This window comes from Talaromyces amestolkiae (genome assembly GCF_001896365.1).
Source record: "Talaromyces amestolkiae strain CIB chromosome Unknown scaffold18.1, whole genome shotgun sequence".
Lineage (NCBI taxonomy): Eukaryota > Fungi > Ascomycota > Eurotiomycetes > Eurotiales > Trichocomaceae > Talaromyces > Talaromyces amestolkiae.
In genome coordinates, this window is record NW_024468054.1 from 355,072 (window position 1) to 375,562 (window position 20,491).

General features: G+C 48.5%; 10 protein-coding genes across 10 annotated transcripts; 7 read left to right on the plus strand and 3 right to left on the minus strand.

The window, feature by feature from the left end:
• Positions 1 to 310: 310 nt before the first annotated feature.
• On the plus strand, positions 311 to 4,168 carry BHQ10_008183 (uncharacterized protein; the record flags this gene model as incomplete). Its single annotated transcript, XM_040880960.1, has 8 exons — positions 311 to 464; positions 518 to 529; positions 584 to 620; positions 671 to 759; positions 806 to 1,111; positions 1,168 to 2,730; positions 2,779 to 3,860; positions 3,917 to 4,168. 8 exons carry the CDS (start codon positions 311 to 313, stop codon positions 4,166 to 4,168), a joined length of 3,495 nt encoding a protein of 1,164 aa, XP_040736685.1.
• A 363-nt stretch (positions 4,169 to 4,531) lies between these two features.
• On the minus strand, positions 4,532 to 5,207 carry BHQ10_008184 (uncharacterized protein; the record flags this gene model as incomplete). The annotated part of the gene is made up of 2 exons (XM_040880961.1): positions 4,532 to 5,042; positions 5,116 to 5,207. 2 exons carry the CDS (start codon positions 5,205 to 5,207, stop codon positions 4,532 to 4,534), a joined length of 603 nt encoding a protein of 200 aa, XP_040736686.1.
• A 359-nt stretch (positions 5,208 to 5,566) lies between these two features.
• Positions 5,567 to 6,652, plus strand: BHQ10_008185 (uncharacterized protein; the record flags this gene model as incomplete). Its single annotated transcript, XM_040880962.1, has 2 exons — positions 5,567 to 5,824; positions 5,900 to 6,652. 2 exons carry the CDS (start codon positions 5,567 to 5,569, stop codon positions 6,650 to 6,652), a joined length of 1,011 nt encoding a protein of 336 aa, XP_040736687.1.
• A 790-nt stretch (positions 6,653 to 7,442) lies between these two features.
• BHQ10_008186 (uncharacterized protein) lies at positions 7,443 to 8,894 on the plus strand (the record flags this gene model as incomplete). Its single annotated transcript, XM_040880963.1, has 1 exon — positions 7,443 to 8,894. One exon carries the CDS (start codon positions 7,443 to 7,445, stop codon positions 8,892 to 8,894), a length of 1,452 nt encoding a protein of 483 aa, XP_040736688.1.
• A 757-nt stretch (positions 8,895 to 9,651) lies between these two features.
• On the plus strand, positions 9,652 to 12,199 carry BHQ10_008187 (uncharacterized protein; the record flags this gene model as incomplete). The annotated part of the gene is made up of 6 exons (XM_040880964.1): positions 9,652 to 9,728; positions 9,789 to 9,809; positions 9,859 to 9,990; positions 10,038 to 11,244; positions 11,290 to 11,651; positions 11,704 to 12,199. The coding sequence occupies 6 exons, from the start codon at positions 9,652 to 9,654 to the stop codon at positions 12,197 to 12,199; spliced, it is 2,295 nt and encodes a 764-aa protein (XP_040736689.1).
• Positions 12,200 to 12,486: 287 nt separating this feature from the next.
• On the minus strand, positions 12,487 to 13,877 carry BHQ10_008188 (uncharacterized protein; the record flags this gene model as incomplete). Its single annotated transcript, XM_040880965.1, has 4 exons — positions 12,487 to 12,693; positions 12,765 to 13,490; positions 13,548 to 13,708; positions 13,760 to 13,877. The coding sequence occupies 4 exons, from the start codon at positions 13,875 to 13,877 to the stop codon at positions 12,487 to 12,489; spliced, it is 1,212 nt and encodes a 403-aa protein (XP_040736690.1).
• A 1,521-nt stretch (positions 13,878 to 15,398) lies between these two features.
• BHQ10_008189 (uncharacterized protein) lies at positions 15,399 to 17,090 on the plus strand (the record flags this gene model as incomplete). Its single annotated transcript, XM_040880966.1, has 2 exons — positions 15,399 to 16,741; positions 16,793 to 17,090. The coding sequence occupies 2 exons, from the start codon at positions 15,399 to 15,401 to the stop codon at positions 17,088 to 17,090; spliced, it is 1,641 nt and encodes a 546-aa protein (XP_040736691.1).
• Positions 17,091 to 17,253: 163 nt separating this feature from the next.
• BHQ10_008190 (uncharacterized protein) lies at positions 17,254 to 17,799 on the minus strand (the record flags this gene model as incomplete). Its single annotated transcript, XM_040880968.1, has 1 exon — positions 17,254 to 17,799. The coding sequence occupies one exon, from the start codon at positions 17,797 to 17,799 to the stop codon at positions 17,254 to 17,256; it is 546 nt and encodes a 181-aa protein (XP_040736692.1).
• Positions 17,800 to 18,328: 529 nt separating this feature from the next.
• On the plus strand, positions 18,329 to 19,178 carry BHQ10_008191 (uncharacterized protein; the record flags this gene model as incomplete). The annotated part of the gene is made up of 3 exons (XM_040880969.1): positions 18,329 to 18,584; positions 18,644 to 18,733; positions 18,805 to 19,178. The coding sequence occupies 3 exons, from the start codon at positions 18,329 to 18,331 to the stop codon at positions 19,176 to 19,178; spliced, it is 720 nt and encodes a 239-aa protein (XP_040736693.1).
• Positions 19,179 to 19,539: 361 nt separating this feature from the next.
• BHQ10_008192 (uncharacterized protein) lies at positions 19,540 to 20,484 on the plus strand (the record flags this gene model as incomplete). Its single annotated transcript, XM_040880970.1, has 2 exons — positions 19,540 to 20,091; positions 20,161 to 20,484. The coding sequence occupies 2 exons, from the start codon at positions 19,540 to 19,542 to the stop codon at positions 20,482 to 20,484; spliced, it is 876 nt and encodes a 291-aa protein (XP_040736694.1).
• Positions 20,485 to 20,491: the final 7 nt, after the last annotated feature.

Below are 20,491 nucleotides of genomic sequence, written 5' to 3' on the forward strand. Positions count from 1 at the left end.
CTCGCTCTCTTTCTTCATTCCAACGTCGTGCGCGAGCGGGTGAATGTGGTGTTCCTTGCATTGATTGCTTATTAGATTGGCCTGTATAGCTCGCTGCTCTGCAGCATAGGCCACCCAAGATGTCGTCCCCAACAATGCTCACAAAGGCAAGTCCCCTCTTTGGACGCCGCGATTCAACCGTCTCTAACCTGCATCCTACCTACAGTTCGAAAGCAAGTCGTCCAGGGCCAAAGGTCTCGCTTTCCATCCTACACGTCCATGGCTCCTTGTTTCGCTTCATTCCAGCACAATTCAATTATGGGATTACCGCATGGGTACACTGATCGACCGCTTCGAAGAACACGATGGCCCAGTTCGATCCGTGGCTTTCCATCCTACGCAGAATATATTCGTTAGTGGAGGAGATGATTATAAGATTCGATTGTGGTCGTTACAGAGCCGGAAGAGCATTGCTGTGTTGTCAGGTATTTCAAACATGGTCCAGACATTGGAAAACTAGCTAACTGACATTCGATAGGGCATCTCGATTGTATGAGAGATATCCTATATTCCGAAAGCTTGAGTTGTTGCTGACTATTTTTAGATGTTCGAACTGTTGCTTTCCATCACGAACTACCATGGTGTGTACAAATCCAATACCATTTTCGACAACCTATCTGACAATATACAGGATCTTGTCATGCTCCGACGATCAGACAATTAGAATTTGGAACTGGCAGAACCGAAGTCTCATCGCTACCCTGACAGGTCACAACCATTGTCAGTCTCCTTTGCATATGTTTATAATATTTACTAACAGTCATAGATGTTTGGTGCGCCCAATTTCACCCAAAAGAAGACCTAATCGTATCCGCCTCCCTCGACCAGTCCGTTCGCGTTTGGGATATCTCCGGGCTGCGCAAGAAACACTCTGCACCGACTTCAATGAACTTTGAGGATCAAATGGCCAGGGCAAACAGTCAGGCGGATATGTTTGGTAACACCGATGCTGTCGTGAAATTTATTCTTGAAGGCCACGACCGAGGCGTCAACTTTTGCGCTTTCCACCCGACACTGCCACTGATTGTTTCAGCTGGTGATGATCGACTAGTAAAGCTGTGGAGAATGAGTGGTTAGTTTGCGCAAAAAAAAAGCCGGAATAGTCTCAACTCAGCTAACCTCTATCAGATACCAAGGCATGGGAAGTTGACACATGCCGCGGACATTTCCAGAACGCTTCGGCATGTATATTCCACCCCCACCAAGACCTCATCCTTTCTGTCGGTGAAGATAAGACCATCCGTGTTTGGGACCTCAATAAGCGCACTTCGGTACAATCGTTCAAACGGGACCAGGACAGATTCTGGATCATAGCCGCTCACCCAAAGATCAACCTTTTCGCAGCGGGTCACGATACTGGTGTGATGGTGTTTAAATTGGAAAGGGAACGTCCGGCACACACTCTTCACCAAAACCAGCTTTTCTATGTTACAAAGGAGAAACATGTGAAATCATACGACTTTACGAAGAACACCGAATCTCAGCCACTGCTGTCGCTGCGCAAACTTGGCGCCCCATGGGTTCCCCTGCGAACAATTTCATATAATCCTGCCGAGCGTGCAATCCTTGTGACCACACCTGCCGAGAACGGCACATATGAGCTTATCCACCTTCCACGAGATGGCACAGGCGCTGTTGAGCCGACAAATTCATTGCGCGGACAAGGAAATTCGGCCGTTTTTGTTGCCAGGAATCGTTTCGCTGTTTTCAACCAAGCCAATCAGACTGTCGATATCAAGGATTTGAGCAACTCGACGACCAAATCGATTAAAACGCCGACTGGTACGACGGATATCTATTTCGGTGGCTCTGGCGCCCTCCTTTTCATTACGCCAACATCCGTCAGCCTTTTCGACATCCAGCAGAAGAAGCAATTGGCCGAACTTGCCGTGTCTGGCGTCAAATATGTTGTCTGGTCAAATGACGGTCTCCACGCTGCACTTCTCAGCAAGCACAATGTCACCATTGTGACCAAGAACCTACAACAATTGAGCTCCATCCACGAAACCATCCGCATCAAGAGCGCTACTTGGGACGATTCCGGCATCCTATATTACTCAAGCTTGAACCATATCAAATTTTCGCTGTTGAACGGTGACAATGGTATCATCCGCACTTTGGAACAGACCGTCTACCTTGTCAAAGTGAAGGGACGAAATGTTTACTGCCTCGATCGAAACGCCAAGCCTCAGATCTTTGAAATCGACCCGACAGAGTTCCGCTTCAAGAGTGCATTGGTAAAGAGGAATTACGACGAGATGCTTCATCTTATCAAGACCTCTAGCTTGGTCGGCCAAAGTATCATTGCCTATCTCCAGAAGAAGGGATACCCAGAGATTGCTTTGCAATTCGTTCAAGATCCTCAGACTCGCTTCGAGCTGGCTATTGAATGTGGTAACTTGGAAGTTGCTATTGAGACAGCCAAAGAGATTGATCGACCCAAGCTGTGGAGTCGTCTGGCAACCGAAGCTCTTGCTCATGGAAATCACCAGACCGTGGAGATGACCTATCAGAAACAGAGGCTGTTTGACAAGCTTTCATTCCTATACCTTTCTACAGGTGACCAGGAGAAGCTTTCAAGAATGGCCAAGATCGCGACCCACAGAAATGACTTTACTTCTCGGTTCCAGAACGCTATCTACAGAGGCGATGTCGAGGACAGGATTGAGATGTTCAAGGAAGTTGACCTTTGTAAGTGGCCGGGTTCTTTTCATTCAAGTTTCATACTAATCAATCTAGATCCCCTCGCCTATGTCACTGCGAAAGCCCACGGATTGACTGAAGAGGCGGAGTCCATCCTCGAAACTTGTGGTCTTACCGAAGACCAGATCAAGTTACCCACCATTGGTGAATTCCAACAGACCCCAGTGCCTATTGTCCCTACCTTCAAGACCAACTGGCCTACAAAGGCTGCTGGTCACTCTGCTTTCGAAAAGGCTCTTCTTGGTGAGGTTGGTGGAGGCGAGGAAGAGGCAGCTTTGGACATTGAGGAGGAGGAAGAGGAGGCAGCAGCAGCAGGTCAGGATGTTCTTGAGGAAGAGGAAGAAGATGTTGCCGGCTGGGATATGGGTGACGAGATTAATGTTGAAGAGGAAAATGACTTTGTCAACGTCGAGAGTGTAGATGCTGGAGCATCGATTTCAGAAGCCGATCTCTGGGCCCGGAACTCTCCATTGGCTGCGGATCATGTGGCAGCAGGGTCTTTCGACACAGCTATGCAACTTCTCAACCGTCAAGTGGGAGCTGTGCAATTTGCTCCTCTCAAGTCGAGGTTCATGGAGATCTACACTGCTTCAAGAACATATCTTCCTGCTTCTACTGGATTGCCTCCTTTGGTCAACTACATTCGCAGGACAGTGGATGAAACAGACTCTCGCAAGGTTTTGCCGATCATTCCTCGGGATCTCGATACCATCGCCACTGTCGATCTACAAGAGGGATATACCGCTATGCGATCTAATAAACTCGAAGAGGGTGTCAAGATCTTCAAACGTATTTTGCATACACTTCTTGTCAATGTCGTTTCTTCTGAAGACGAGGTAGAACAAGCAAAGAAGATTATTGCGACTGCCAGAGAATATATCCTTGCGATGTCGATTGAGCTTGAACGTCGTACTACACCTACAGAGAGCCCTGAGGACCTCAAGCGAGCCCTTGAACTTTCCGCCTACTTCACCATCCCCAAGCTTGAGGTTGCCCATCGCCAACTAGCCTTGATGGCTGCCATGAAGCTAGCGTTCCAGAACAAGAACTACTCGTCGGCCTTGAGCTTCGCCAACCGCATGATTGCTAACGGTGGTTCCGCCAAATTGTTAGAGCAGGTAAGTCACAATTTACGATCTATGTGTTGCTTTATGATTCTGACAAAACTTCACAGGCTAGGAAGATCAAAGCGCAATGCGAGCGTAATCCACACGACAAGATCGAGGTCGACTTTGATCAGTTTGCAGACTTCGAGATTTGCGCGGCGTCATACACACCCATCTACAGCGGGTCTCCAAGTGTATCAGATCCTTACACCGGCGCCAAATATCATGAACAATACAAGGGATCGGTGGATCGCATCGCCGAAGTCACCGAGATCGGTGCTCCAGCCAGTGGTCTTCGCCTTTTCGTGTCTGGTCTATAGATGTTTGCGTCGTTTGCGTTGTGAATTTGGGATGTTTTGTGCGGAATCAATGTAAAGACGTCATGAAGGCCTGTAATGCCAATTTCTTCTTCTGCCTCTTATTTCAATTATTGATATAATTTTCTTTTTCTACTGTCGATCAAGAGGCGCATTCTCCTTTTCTTATGACAAAAGTGGTTCTCTCTTGTAAAAGGGGACTCGGAGTGAGGACGGTTATCAGAAAATAATAGCTACCTAGGCAGATATGAACATGAGATTTCTAATATACACTATATCGGCCGTAGCAATGCATGTATGTATGTACAATCATGAGAAGAGATGCGTCTACCCTTTGGCCTCTTCATTTCTATATGGGAGGTAAAATCAGTCACATCGCCCATCCTTCCACCCAGTTCTCCACCTCTCCTCCCAAAAGTTACAATCAAACTCCTTCTTCCCCAACTTGCGATTCACAGCATTATGTGCCTCGCACATCCACTGCCCAAACTCTGCTCTACTCGACAGTCTCGGMTCATTCTTCCCCGTGGGCTCGGCCATCCAGTTCCGGAAATCTTCGGCGCATGCCCAGCATGGGTACAAGTTGGAGAAGAGCCCGAGAAAGGAGCGCATTTGGGTTTGTTTTTCGGGGGTGGCGGAGGTTGGGTAGGTTGCGGTTAGGGTGTGTAGGAAGGTCCAGGTTGAGCGTCCGAGTTCTTCGACGTCGGGGGGGCAGTCGGTTTGGCTTGATGGTGCCGATGGAGGGAAGTTTGTGGATGTGGATGGAGTTGTGGTAGCAGCAGCAGCAGCAGCACCGGCACCGGCTTTTATACCGCCGGGTATCGAGGCTTGTTTGAGCATTGCGCGCCAGGAGGCGGCTGACGTGCATGTTTTGCATCTAGAATGGTATGCGTGAGTTGAGACTTCTCATTGCCTTGCCACGGAACGAACCAGCTAGAGTGCTAACGTACGGCTTGCCATCTTTGTCTAGAACTACTCCCGGAGGKAGTTTCGTGCCATCGGGGAGTGTATTTGATCCGCTCGGTCCTGCTGTGGCACTCATGTTGAGTGTATTCTCCCTTCTGTGTATATTGCCCTTATATCAATTGAAGCTTGAATGCTGGACGAGTGTCGAGTGTAATGAGCGACGGAATATTGCAGCAATTTTGATAATAACTTCCAATTTCAAGAAAATCTGAACGAGAAAGAAAGACATGTGCAACAATGGAAGAAAGAAAGAAAGAAACAAGATTAATAATGCTAGCGCTATACCAGCCAATGCTTAAAGCCATCAAAAAGTCTCCGCGCTCGGCCCGCATTAGCTCCGGCTGCGCTAAACGGAGATCATTCACGGGCCAGACGCGACATTAGCCAATCTGTTGCTCGACACGCGACTGTACGATATACCTATACAACTACACAATGCCCAGACGACGCATTATAGAAGACTCTTCAGACGAAGAAACGAACGACTCTTCGAGTTCGATACCCTCAGATGACCGCCTAGAACGGGCGCTACGAGATACCGTCGCAAACATCTTCCGAACAGGGAAATTAGAAGAATTAACCGTCAAGCGCGTACGAACCGCGACGGAGACTGCATTAGGATTGGAAGAGGGGTTTTTCAAGGCAGATGAAGATTGGAAGACGAGGAGTGATCAGATCATCAAAGATGAAGCTGTACGTGAAGCTTTTTATACTGCGAAAGCTAGGAATGGAAGATGATGGCTGACTATGCTTGATTTATGATTGTAGGAGAAATATGAACAACCACAAGAAGATGAGATAATTGACGAATCACCCGCATCGCCGAGAAAACCTGCCAAATCTAAGACGAAAAAGCCTGCCAAACGGGTATCAGAAGAGAGCACGGCGCCCAAAAAGAAGCGCCGAAAAGTTAGTAGTGAGGTAGAATCGCCAGAAGCCTCTCCGCCGGTCGACGAAGATGAGCAATTAGACGAAGAAGAGGCTAGAAGCTCTTCTCTAAAACCTCMAACTGAAGAAGCAGTACCCGACAAAGGAGATCAATCCGAGAGCGAAATGTCCGTGCTGCTAGACGAAGAACCCAAAAAACCACGACCAAAGAAAGCACCACCCAGTGCACCCAAAGCGCGAGCTCCAAAAAGCGCGCCAAAATCAGCGACTGATGCAGACCCAGACCAAGCAGAAATCAAACGTTTACAAGGGTGGCTTATCAAATGCGGAATTCGGAAAATGTGGGCGCGCGAGTTGGCGCCGTACGATACCCCGAAGACGAAGATTAAGCATTTGAAGAAGATGCTGGAAGATGCGGGGATGAAGGGCCGGTATTCGGCTGATAAGGCTCGTCAGATTCGCGATGCGAGGGAGCTCCAAGCAGATTTGGAGGCGGTAAAAGAGGGAGCGTCCAGATGGGGGAGGGGAAGTGCGCAGGACGAGAGCGGTTCCGAAGATCAACCTCGACGGCGGCTGGTGAAAGGCCGTCAGAGTCTTGCATTTCTTTCGGATGATGGCGAGGAGACCGATTGATGTATGTGTCGATATATGAGCATATTATACAATGGCGATAGTTGTGTTACTAGTAATGTAATCGAATAGCCAGAGCCAGGTATGCGACACTTCATTTGTGAGCTTTTCCTCCACTGATGCGCTGGGCAGCCAGACTGAAGACGGCGACGGAGGAGATGAAGAGTACTAGATTGTAGAACTGGAGGAGTTAGATATATTCTCGAATTGCTTTGAGGTATAGTCTTACAGCAGTCCTCGAGTACTCATTCTCCTCGGCTTCTGAACGAGCTTCGACAAAAAGACGTCGCAAATTGGGGAGATTTGCCTGCATTTATTAGGACGAATTTGATGCCATGACTGATGTAGCGGGATAACTCACCATCTTGTACGTGGTGCAATAAATCGCAGAGTTGCAGTTGATGTCGGGAGAAGAGACGGCTTGTTTAAGCAACAGAAGATGGCGCAAAGCCAGACCTACTCGGGATAGCGGCTCCACATACAACATCACATACGCTAATCTTTCAGCCCCATGTTAATACGAGACATGATTCCTGTTTTCAGATGACTACACGCACTACAGCATCGGTGAAGCCTCCGAGTGCACTGCTACTAAGACATGTTTCGTGCTGCGCCTGGTCAGCGAGTCTAAGTAACGCCTAAGTCTTTAGTTCTCGTATTCTGCTTCTCAGGTTCCTTTGCCTTATAAGTAGCATTCCCTTGTACTTGAAGATAGTCTTCCTAAGAAGAAGCCTCGAAGGCATGGATACATCATTCTGTAGCCTTGTTTCTGCTCGCAATCCATCTCGTCAGTATGCAAATAGCGCGGCTTCTTAACCATGTTGTCACACTCTCCCAACAAACCGTGCGATTGAACCTACCTTTCCTTACCAAAGCCCAAATACGCTTGCTCTCCATTTTCGCACTTGCGTATCTTGCCATCTTTCTACTGCTCCAATGGCGGGGTCCCCATGATCCTGGCTCCCTCTTCTTTACGGTCCAGGGGTATGCGCCCAAATACAGCCTCGGAAGACTACAACAAGCCCAGGCCTTTTTACAAAGCATTGCCCAGTCCGACAGAGATAGTATCAAACAAACAGAGCAGACTAATAAATTAGGGACCGTACCACCACGACTGTGTATTGGCATGCCGACTGCCCGGCGTTCCCAAGAGCAATACGTCGATATCACCATCGCCTCGCTATTCGACCATCTAACTCCGCAAGAACGAGCGCAGATACAATTCAATCTGCTCATCGCACATACAAACCCGCGGGAACATCCTTTTTATGACGAGTCGTCGCCGACCGTGAACGCATCTCGAGTGGCCGATAATGTCATATTCTATCCTGACATTGCGGGCAGCTCAAAGTCAGTGATAGACAGGATTCATCAACTTGAAAAGCAGAGTAAATTCAACGAAAAGTCGTATTACGACTACAGTCTCTTATTACATCAGTGCGTCGCTTCTCTGGCTCCGTACATTCTGATTCTGGAGGATGATGTGCTCGCACAGGAAGGATGGTATGCTCGAACGATGGATAGCTTGCAGAAGCTTGAAACTGGGCCTGGATATTCCCGGCGTGAATGGTTGTATCTACGCCTTTTCTTCACGGAGAAATTCCAAGGCTGGCACAAGGAACATTGGCCTTTGTACTTGCTCTGGAGTTGTGCTACTGTTATACTTGTTGCAGTCATTCTGCTTTTTCTTCGTCTCCGACTGTCCTCATTATCAGCATCTCCGTCGCTACCTTACCCCCGTTCATTCCCTCGAAAGCCCAGTCCGAAGGATCATCAACTACTGTCTCTGCCATTCATCTTCATCGTTTCCTGTCTATGTGTCCCAGCCCTTATCATCCTATACTTCGCTGCTGGTCCTCAAACAGTGCAGCCGCTCCGTCCCGGAATCCATGTCATGAACAATTATGGCTGCTGCTCGCAAGCCTTTATCTTTCGGCGCAACATGTCTCTCGCGTTACTGGACTGGTTCGACGAACGTATCGCAACTGATATGAAATTCGCCGATCCCACAAGTAATCACGATCACGGGAGGAAATACCTCCGTGGCAGTATTGACAGCGCCATGGAGATCTTCGCTGATGAGCGATATTTACAGCGATACGCCCTTGTCCCGAGTGCATTTCAGCATATTGGAGCTAAGACGTACAAAGAGAGCAAAGACTCGGGAGCGCGGGAGTTGTATAATGTCAGTGGTGCTCGTGGGATTTGGAGCTTTGGGTTTGAGCAACTTGTTTCGCCTTCATGATTCATGTATATGTATTTTGTAGATATTGAAGGCATTAGACCGCTCTGTGATTGGATTCGACAATCATCAAGTCTTCAAGTGTAGTTTTCATGTGGCTCCTGACCCGATCTGGTACAAATATTCAATTGTCCTTCACCTGTACGTGTGGATAGGGATCCGAATCAATTCTCTTTGAGGTTATTCATGCTCTTGTTGATATATGAATAAGTTAGTTAACTAGTAACTTAGGTGTCGATGTTTATTACGTAAATTATCCATTTTATTATCGACTAATTTGATTCAATTGTTGTTTATTATACTATAATGCAAGTGCATATTTATCAAGCTGGATTTTATACTCGAAATTAGTAACGTTGCACATATAAATTCTGGCCAGGTATTAAAGTTACCAATATTGGTAGTAGACGACTTAGACTAAGCTGACAGTTCGGCGGCTCACCTCCTAAAGCCACCTTCCAACGACCGCTTCCGCCGAAAAACAATCTTTCTTGTCCGCACTTCCACGCAGCCATTGTGCACGGCGACCACGTCGATATTCTCTTCACTATAACGATTTCGAAAACGACACTTATCAAGTCGTGTTCATCCCTCGCACCGCCACGCACGTGTCTCGACCTCCTACACCTCGTGCCAGCCAATCTCCAGGAGCTGTCATCACCCCGCGCTCACACTCACCTTTGTTCACGCCTCTTTCTTTGACATACTTGCTATTGCGGAGGCGCGACCCCGTCGCTGCTGAAGCTTCACTTCGCCTATTATGGCGGTCAACCGGTTACGGAGTGCCTTTGCGGTGCCCAGGAAAGGAGAGACGTTTGAGCTGAGGGCCGGATTAGTGTAGGCAGACTGTGAGACTCAACAAAACGGGTTACAATGCTAACATCACATTGTTGATAGGTCTCAATATGCATATGAAAGGTACGACATTCGCCATCACATACAGACCGACTGCTGATCTCAATTCCAGGAAAGATGCGATCCAAAGGACTATCATGGCGATGACGTTGGGTAAAGACGTCTCTGCCTTATTCCCGGACGTCTTGAAGAACATCGCGACCACAGATCTGGACCAGAAGAAACTTGTGTATCTTTACTTAATGTAAGCACATATCGCTCTTTACGGCTATATATGACTTACGTGTAAAGGAATTATGCCAAATCCCACCCCGACCTTTGCATTCTCGCCGTCAACACTTTCGTTCAAGATTCCGAAGACCCGAACCCGCTGATTCGAGCGCTCGCTATCCGAACAATGGGTTGTATCCGTGTGGACAAAATGGTGGACTACATGGAAGAGCCGTTACGAAAGACATTAAAAGATGAATCGCCGTACGTTCGCAAGACAGCGGCTATCTGTGTGGCCAAACTATTCGACTTGAATCGATCCATGTGTCTCGAGAACGGTTTTCTTGAAACTCTGCAGGAGCTGATTGGAGACCCGAATCCAATGGTCGTTGCAAACTCAGTGACTGCTCTTGCCGAGATTTCTGAGAGTGCTCCGGAAACGAGAGCGCTGGACATTAATTCCAACACGCTTCGCAAATTGCTCATGGCCTTGAATGAATGTACAGAATGGGGACGAGTCACGATCTTGAACTCTTTGGCGGAATTCAGAACAACCGACGTCAAGGACGCGGAACACATTTGTGAGCGAGTTGTTCCACAATTCCAGCATGTCAACGCTAGTGTTGTGTTGGCGGCGGTCAAGGTTGTCTTTTTGCACATGAGGTACATCAACTCGGAACTTGCGGCTTCTTATTTGAAGAAAATGGCGCCTCCTTTGGTCACTTTGGTTTCATCTGCTCCCGAAGTACAATACGTCGCGCTACGCAATATTGATTTGCTTCTTCAAAAGCAGCCAGACATTCTGAACAAAGAACTCCGTGTTTTCTTCTGTAAATACAACGATCCTCCCTACGTCAAGTTCCAGAAACTCGAGATTATGGTCCGGATAGCGAACGAAAAGAATGTTGACCAACTCTTGGCTGAACTCAAGGAATATGCTCTCGAGGTCGATATGGATTTCGTCAGGAGGGCTGTCAGGGCTATCGGTCAGACAGCCATCAAGATTGAAAGTTCCAGTGAAAGATGTGTCAACACTCTTCTAGACCTGATTAACACCAAGGTCAATTACGTGGTGCAGGAGGCTATCGTTGTGATTCGCGACATTTTCCGAAAATACCCAGGCTACGAAAACATTATCCCGACATTGTGCAAGTGCATTGACGAGCTGGATGAGCCTAACGCTCGCGCTGCTCTTATATGGATTGTTGGTGAGTATGCGGAGAAAATTAGTAACGCTGGCGACATCCTGGCTGGATTTGTGGAGGGCTTCAATGAGGAATTCTCTCAGGTAAGTTTGCAATATTCAGGGGATGATCGAGCTAACGTCTTGCAGACACAATTACAAATCCTCACAGCCGTTGTGAAACTTTTCCTCAAGCGCCCTGAAAAAGCTCAAGGCTTGGTTCAAAAAGTCCTTCAAGCAGCGACCAAAGAGAACGATAATCCTGATATTCGTGATCGAGCTTATGTTTACTGGCGGTTGTTGTCGAATACTACCGAACCCAATGCAGCCAAGAATGTCGTTTTGTCGCAAAAGCCGCCTATCACGACCACGATACAAACTCTGCCGCCAGCATTGCTAGACCACTTGCTTGAAGAAATGTCCACTCTGGCCTCGGTCTACCACAAGCCCCCCGAGCAATTTGTTGGCCAGGGACGATTTGGTGCGGATGCTGTCCAAAGAGCTGCTATCGAGTATGTCCTTCTTGATTTCTAGTGAAAAAGAGACGATACTAAGACTTAATAGGGAGCAACTTCAAAATGCGCGCGAGAACCCGTTGGCCGCTGCAGCCGCCGCCGCCGCCGTATCAGGCGGAACGCCCCCCGCTCAATCTCAAGCCAACGCCGAGAATCTGCTAGACATCGACTTTGACGGCGCTGCACCCGCATCAGCCCAAAAGGAGCCTCCTAGTGGCATGTCCGGTCTCGAAGGACTAGCCGGAACCCCGGTCCGCACCGAATCGCCTGCCGTCGGCAGCAACACTCAACAAAGCAACAATCTGGACGACCTCCTCGGCGTATTCGGCAACGACAGCGCACCAGCCAACAACAGCAGCAGCAATTCCAACTTCGCCGCTCTCGGTGGGTTGGGAAGTAGTAGTGGAGGATTCGGCGGCTCAAATGATGATGATCTGATGAATGGATTCCAGAGCTTGAATGTTTCGAATCCGACATCGCCGCCACCGCAGCAGGAGCAGGCCGGAGGTAAAAAGACGAATGATGATTTGTTGGGGTTGTTTTAGAAATTTTTTACGTTGTTCTACCTTACATAGTGTATATGTTTATATAATATACTCTTTACTATTTAAGACGATTAAAAGTATAGATAGAATGGAGCAGTTCACTTGATTTTGCATTAACGTGGGCATAGTAGATACACATGTGAAAGGAAAACAAAGCTCGAAAAGAATAATGACGGAAAATCCAATACTCCAACCCATTATTGATCCCTCGACTGCAGCTAATCACCAACCGATACTCCCTAACCCAATCCCATACCCTTATACCGAGTAACGTATTACTATGTGACTTACTCGCGCAATACCTTGGTAGCCCTCAAAATATCCTCAAGCGACCAACAAGGTCCACCGGGGACCATCTCAGCCCACACCTCATCCGAGACTGCTGCGTTGGGGTCTAGCACACTCCAATTCGGGCTTGGCTCGGGCTTGATCCATTTGAAATCTTCGACTTGATCCCATTTGTCGCTTTTGTTGGGGTGGTTTTTCTCTAGTGCCTGTATTTTTCGAATAGTCAGATTAGGAGGGGAGTTGTGGGTTTGATAGGGAGAAAAGGGGGGGTACTTACGTATGTCTTTGGAATCCTACTGAAACGTATCCGGGTGCAGTCCTCGATGATGGGATTACTGGTACAGCTCAGATAGACATCGACATCCGTGCAATTGTGCATTCGGAATTGCCGACATGAGACCACGACGACGCTGTGCTCTACGCCCGTGATATGTGCGGGCCCGTCGACCTGCCCACATATAATCAGAGACTCCTTGACGCCCTTGATTGTCAGACTGGCGAACGGTTTTCCATCTGTGGTTGGAATGGACATGTCGACTACGCAGTGACGCAGTGATGTGATTGATGCGGGGACCGTGGCGCTGGACGCAGAGGCGGGGAGCATGATGTGTAGGCCATAGTGCTGGTCGACTGAGACGGAGGATTGGTTTGAGAATGTTGGACGTCGGATGTCGTATGATTTCTTCTCGAGGGCAGCGCTGTCCTTGCCTTCGTCGAGGATGGCGGGTGATGAGGTGGGCGCGATTTCGGGTCTGAGTTGGAGGGTTTCGATCTCGTTGACTGGGGTAGAGGCGTAGAGAGGGGTAGGGTTTCGAGATGAGTCTACGGAAGACGCATCGGGCGACAAGTAACCCGGAATTATGCGTCGGCCTTGGGCAGCTATCTCGGCTGCGTCAGATAGGGATATGGCAGAAGGGTTCTTCTTTGTCTTGAATGAGAATTTGGCTCTGGGTTGGACTGCGGCTCGAGTTTCGGAGAGTTTATCTTGGAGGGCTTTGATTGCCTGAGCAAATGTAGGCAGTCAGTACAGCGTTAGTGGTAGTATTTTGACGTAACGTACTTCAGCGTAGATGCGTTGATCGTATGTGGGGATGTAGCTTGACGCATCCTTGACCTCGTTGGAAAGTCGCGCAATGCCCGCCAGACAGTGATCAGTAGCGTCCGAGCGCTCGCCAGCGACGAGAGATGTGTCTGCAAGGCGGTCCATTTGTTCTTGTAAAGCTGCACAATTGTTAGCTCGTGATTCAGAGAGTTAGTGACAAGAGGAGATACCGGTGATTTCCTGCTGAAAGTAGCGGAAAAAGCGATCTTTCAAAGGGAGATCATTCTTTACAATCTCCTCCTTGGTCTCGGCAGGGAGACGCTCCGTCAGAGTTGCGATATCCGCCATTGTGCTTGTGAAAAGTTGGAGCTGTTGAGTTTGGGTTGATGTATATTGTAACAGCTCGGATGTGTATTCCAGGCGAATGTATTTATGACGTCGGCTCACAATATCAGACGGGAACAGGTTGCACTGAATGTGAATGATGTTAAGTAGCACGAAATGATTCTGTACAATTGAAAGAACCGAGAGAATTGGAGGATAATAAATATATCTCAATCCCTTCTAGTCAAGTGACTGATCGTATGAGGTAAACGGCTGCGGGGGAGCTGTGGAAGCTTACGATGAGCACAGCTGAATCGGGTGACAGCCAGCGTCGAGCAAGTCACCCAACTGGTTATATGTTTTAGTAATGAAAATGAGGATATTGAATAAACTAGACGATACAATGTCATTGTAGAGGATATAGGACAGAAGATTGAGGGGGGCCCATGATCTTCTTCAAGAGGAGACAAGCTCAGGGCTAGAGTGACGTCGATCCACAGACTCAGCCAATCAGAGCGCCATAAATCATTAAATCTCCATGTCTCGATCAGGACTAGCGCTGCCGCACGTGTCATCAAAAACATTGAGTAACCAGTAAGACATGATTGTTCTGTGATGTATATATAGGAGACCGTGGACTATACGAGAGATAAAAGCTGTCAGACCTTGCTGCAATAGATTATGGATCCTACAGCTGGTTATGTCTGGTGCGAAGAGGACCTTAAGTCTTGACAAGTTGTCAGGCCTCGTTCCGCCCAGCTACAGCTTGCTGCAGAAGATCGTGTATATGACTGGCGCCCCTACGTCTGCCAAAGGACAACCAGACCTTGTATTTATAAGAAGAGGGGTCCTACAAATAGTAATTGATGTGTAGTTGACTAGATACGGGTGGGATTAGTACTCCCGGGTGCATTTATCAGGCCCGTTTGAAACGGCCCAACATTTTCGAAACACATCACTCCCTTGCAGCACCCTGCTGCAAGGAATGCTTAACTAGATTCGACGCGTACGTATCCAGTATACTCGAATAAGCTCCAAGGGGGCTCTATCGAGCTGAAAGTTAACTTACAGAGCCATGACCTATGGCTTGTTGACATTTAACAAGCTCATATCATTGCTGCGAGATATGGCCGTATCACGGCGCCAGCTGACAGGACTTGGTGAAAAGCACAGCGGGTTCCATGTATTCAGATCGCCCTGTGGACGCAATCCTGTGTTACGACTTAACAGCAAAACTTAAGACATTCTTCATGCCGAAGGGGTAAAAAAAGCAGGCACCTCCTTCCTTGGTTGATCCGGCGTGGTTGCCTTCTATCACTACATGAGCCCGTCTTTTTCTGCACTCTTTCATCTCTTCTATTCTCTGCTTGCGTGCAGGAGATCATTCGCCTGTTGTGTATGATGTATCTATATTCGTTCTTTCTCGGAGCGTTGACTCTGCTCTCTGCTCCAGTTGCGACAGCAGCTACAACTCAATATGAAGTCGTCGAGCAGCTTCGAAATGTTCCAGAGGGATGGGTACAAGGCCCTAGACCATCACCCTCGATGCTGATGCAGTTTCGCCTCGCCATGACTCAACCACGAGCCGGAGAATTCGAACAGCACGTGATCAACATTGCAACACCAGGGCATAAGATGTACGGCAAGCACATGAAGCGTGATGAGATCAAAGCCTTTATGCAGCCTTCCGCCGAAGTCTCAGATGCCGTCGTATCCTGGCTGAAGTCAGAGGGCGTTTCGGAGAATCTGATGGAAGTAGACAGCGATTGGGCCAAGTTCATCGTTCCACTACACCAAGCAGAGAGAATGCTCAACACGACTTTTTACATCTTTCACGACCACGACAAGACCGTGTTCAGAGTTCGCACTTTACAGTACTCGGTCCCCAGCGAGATCCATCGGCACATCCAGCTCATCCAACCAACAACGCATTTCGGACGCAACAAGGCTCAGAAAAGTCTTGTCTACGATCAAAGACAGATCGAAGTTGCCGCACAAGTTGATTGCAACACTTCCATCACACCGGATTGCTTGAGAGACTTGTATAAACTAGGAGATTTCACGGCAAGCCCAGATTCCCGTAACAAGTTGGGCATCTCGGGATATCTAGAGCAGTATGCGAGATATGATGACCTAGACACATTTTTGAAACAATACGCACCACAAGCGGAGAACGCGACTTTCACGGTTCAGGAAATCAACGGCGGCTTGAATGATCAGTCTTCGGATCTTGACAGCGTCGAAGCATCCCTCGACATCCAATATGGCATTTCTCTATCGTACCAAGTGCCAACGATTTTCTTTAGTACAGGTGGCCGTGGTCCATTAGTTCCTGATGCGAGTCAACCCGACGCGAATGCTTCATCAAACGAGCCTTATCTAGAGCAACTCCATTACCTATTGGACTTAGCGGATGAAGACCTACCGGCGGTGCTTTCTACTTCTTACGGCGAAAATGAACAAACTCTGCCAGAGTCGTATACCAATACCACATGCGGTCTTTTCGCTCAGCTTGGAGCTCGTGGCGTGTCGATAATTTTCAGTAGCGGAGACGAAGGAGTCGGTCAGACGTGTCTCACCAATGACGGCACCAATAGGACAAGATTCAATCCCATCTATCCAGCTTCCTGTCCGTTCGTCACATCAGTCGGGGGGACGTACCGGATTAATCCAGAGCGGGCCGTATCTTTTTCCTCTGGAGGATTCTCGGAGCGTTTCTCTCGTCCATCGTATCAAGAGGATGCTGTTGCTTCGTATCTATCTATTCTCGGTGACCAGTGGCAGGATCTCTACAATCCTGATGGACGAGGCTTTCCTGATGTGTCAGCTCAGGCGCACGCTTACATTGTGCGAGATCACGGTAGTTTTATCCAAGTAGATGGAACCAGGTTAGTACCCTTCCAATTGTATCAAAGGGTTTTGTGCTCATATTTATACAGCGCTTCTGCACCCACAATTGCAGCTATCATCTCAGATCTGAACTCGGTGCGACTGGAGAACAACCAACCTGTTCTCGGATTTTTGAATCCGTGGTTATATACATTGAACGGTTCGGGATTCACTGATATTGTGGATGGTGGTTCAAATGGTTGCACCGGTCAAAATTCTAGGTCCGGTGAAGCCACGCCGTATGTTCCTTATGCTAGTTGGAATGCTACTCCGGGATGGGACCCAGTCACTGGTTTGGGGACACCTCTTTTCGATTCGTTGTCTCAGCTTGCTTTGGAGGAGGTATGATTATCATTGTTAGACTTTCGGCAGCAGTCTGTCGAGCCCTGCTCGTGAAGTATACATTATGAGAATACATTGTATTGATTATGTTTGTAAACTAGAATTAGTCCATTTTCCTCATCTACATATTCAAAAATGCAATGACTAGGTAGCCGCACGACTCAGAGCCTTAATGAATCCATTCATTATCCAAAACCCTATCCCCGACCTTCACCGGCCCAGCAGCGGCCTGTATAAAACAAACCCATCTCGCCCATCCCTCATCCGGCGTAACATTCCTCCACTTATGCATAGTCCCCCTCTGTAAAAGACTATCCCCAGTTCTCAGAGTCCTCATCTCCCCCGAGTCCAGCGTAATCTCCACCTCCCCTTCAACAACCACAACTGTGTCTAATGTCATAGTCCGATGCATCCCGCCACCCCCAGCCCCGGGGGCCATGGAGATTATACATGCTGCCGTGCCATTGTCGGGGCATATGCGCCGCTCCCCAGGGAAGAAGGGACTAATGCGGTCTCGTTGATAGTACTGCTCGATATCAGATTCGTTCGAGAGAGTTGGTGGTGATTGATGGCTCGAGGAGATTATGCGGATGTCGCCTATGGGGATTGGCATTGAGTGCTGCTGCTGGGAATCGGGGCCTGTTGAAGCTGCTGCTTTGGGAGAGAAGAATATTGCGTTACCGTAGGCGTCATGGGTTGTTATGTAGTGTGCCATGCTGCGTCGAGGTTGACGAAAATGTAGATACTTTGAGAGTGACGGGTAACCTACACGACGAAGAAACATTTGCGAAGTCCTAAGGGGAGGAGAGGTTTGGTACATAGCTTTTAGATAGCAGGGCTTCAGTCCCTTTAAGTAACAGGCATGCGTGTTTACTCAGGAGCTCAGTTAGGGCATACCCCACTAACCCTAAGTAGCTCTATGATTCTACTCAGTGGAGACGAGATATTGATCCAGACGTCGGAGCTCGCGCCTTTGGTTCCACCGGCCGGCTTAATAATAATTGCTCGCATAACGGAAGTCTCGCGCACCATTTCGCCGATCTCGCTGATATGGCAGATCTGCTCTATTGCTCAGCATTCAGATCTAGAAACCTTGCATTTATAGAATTGCAGTATTGCTGGGTATACCTTCTACTATAAAAGGATTGTTTCTGGCCGCTGTATATGGTGTTGAAGACTAAACTATCTACCACCAATAAGGGAAAGAACCTCCTTTGATATTCCCCAGTTCAAGAACAATCAGCATGGAGACCGTCCTAATCGTCGGCGCAACAGGGAACATTGGCGTCTCAGCCGTCAAAGCTGTGCTGCAAACAGGGCGTCACGTACTCGCCGCCGTTCGTAATCAGGCTTCCGCAGAGAAGCTCTTCCATCATGTAGGAACCAAGGACGGAATAACCACCGTTGAAGCCGACGTCTGTTCCGAGAAGGGGGTGCAGGGGATCGTTGATTTAGTCAGACAGGGCAAGCTTCCTGCTTTTCAGCATGTTTATGCTGCCGGTTCGTCACTTTATGGATCTAGAGCCGAGAGAGACTTCTTTTGCTAACATGAGAGGTAGCTGGAGGTGGATACTCAGCCACGCCGTTGCAGGAGCTCAGCACGGAAGACTTGCGCCAGATCATGACTGTCAACTTTGAATCAAACCTTTGTACGTTCTCTTACCGGGTCCCTCCGCAGAGGACGATGACCGCCAACTAACAACTGACAATTGACAACCAGGGGCATATCGAGCTACTATCCCCTACCTACTCGCCCAAAACGACTCTCGCAGTACCTGGACTCTCTGCACAGGATCTCAGGGTGACCTAGGAGCACGCGCCCCGCCCGCTCTGACTCAGGGAGCATTGTACTCCATGGCTAATGTGGCATGCCGCGACAACTACAAGACGAATGTCCGGTTCAACGAGATATACCTGGCTTTGCGCGTTGAAGTAGATGAGTCGGCTATGAAGACTGGCGCAATGAAGGCTAGCGAGTTTGCAAAGTGCTATGCTGCGCTGCTGTCGGATACGGGGATTCGTAGTAGTCGGGTGACTGTGTCTGGGTATGATGATTTGGAGAAGTTGAAGCACGAGTCGAAAGTTAACCTGTAGTTTACAACTATGTATTAGTTCGGGATTCAGAACGTCGAGTTATTGAAAAATTGCAAGTCTGAAGATATCAATGCGAAGTGTACAAAATAGAGCGTAGGAAGTAGGAAGCTGCGAACCTCAAGTGGAACATTGTAGAAGTTGTGGCCGCTTTAAGGACCGACCGGATCACGTGCTCGGCGCCCATTATCTGGAGCTTGCCAGCCAAGCTCCCATGACAGACAGTCAATAACCATCACACCATTCATCAACAAGCTTTGAAGACCAGACGTAGAAATCGACAAGCTCGTAACACATTCTACATCTTTGGAATACTTGAGAACCTTACTTCAGCTTGACGAGGGTTTACATCCTATCAACCACCATGTCCAACCTCCAATCGCTCATCGCCGAGCTTCACAAAAGCCTCGACCAAAAGAAGCTCGACGCCGCAAACGACATCCTCTCCCGCGCAAAACGAACTCTCCTCCAACAAAATGTTCTCTTCCCTACCGCTTCAACCCCCGCACAAGTCCGCTCACAGGCCCGCGAGATCCTCGAGCTAGGCGCCATAACGTCACTCCGACAGATGGACTCTGCATCATTCATTCGATACTATCAACAGCTCCAACCATTCTACGACATCGAGCGCGATACAACAAAATCACAAGCCAGCTCGAAAACGAGCCAACGAAGCAAAATAACGGGGTTGTATCTGTTACTGCTCTTGAGTTCGGGCGATACGTCGCAGTTTCACACGGTGCTGGAAGGGTTGATCGTGGAGGCGTCATTGGAAGGACGCAGTGTAGAGGATGATCCTTTCATCAGATATCCTGTGGAGCTGGAAAGGAGTTTGATGGAGGGAAGCTATGATAAGGTGTGGCGAGCTACCAAGTCGTCGGAGGTGCCTACTGAGGATTTTGGCTTGTTCTCTCACGTATGTTGCTCACTCCTTCTCCCTTTAATAGCTTTGAAGCGTTGGGGTATATGCTAATTAGTGACGCAGGTTCTCGTCGGAACAATCCGTAGAGAAATCGCCGACTGCTCAGAAACAGCTTACCAATCCCTCCCCATCTCCAACGCAAAGGACCTCCTCTTTCTCGAATCCGAAGGCGCGGTTGTCGCATTCGCACAAGAGCGTGGCTGGTCCCTGAAAGATGGACGCATATATTTCCCCACCCAGGCGGATGTTGTTGCTCCTGTGCCCGAGACGACCGGTACTGTTGAACCTGTGCAGGGACACAGGCCGGAGAAGGGTATTGCGTTGGCAAGTGCGTCCGTTATAGAAAACACTATTGGCTATGCGAGGGAACTAGAGACTATTGTTTAGATTATGG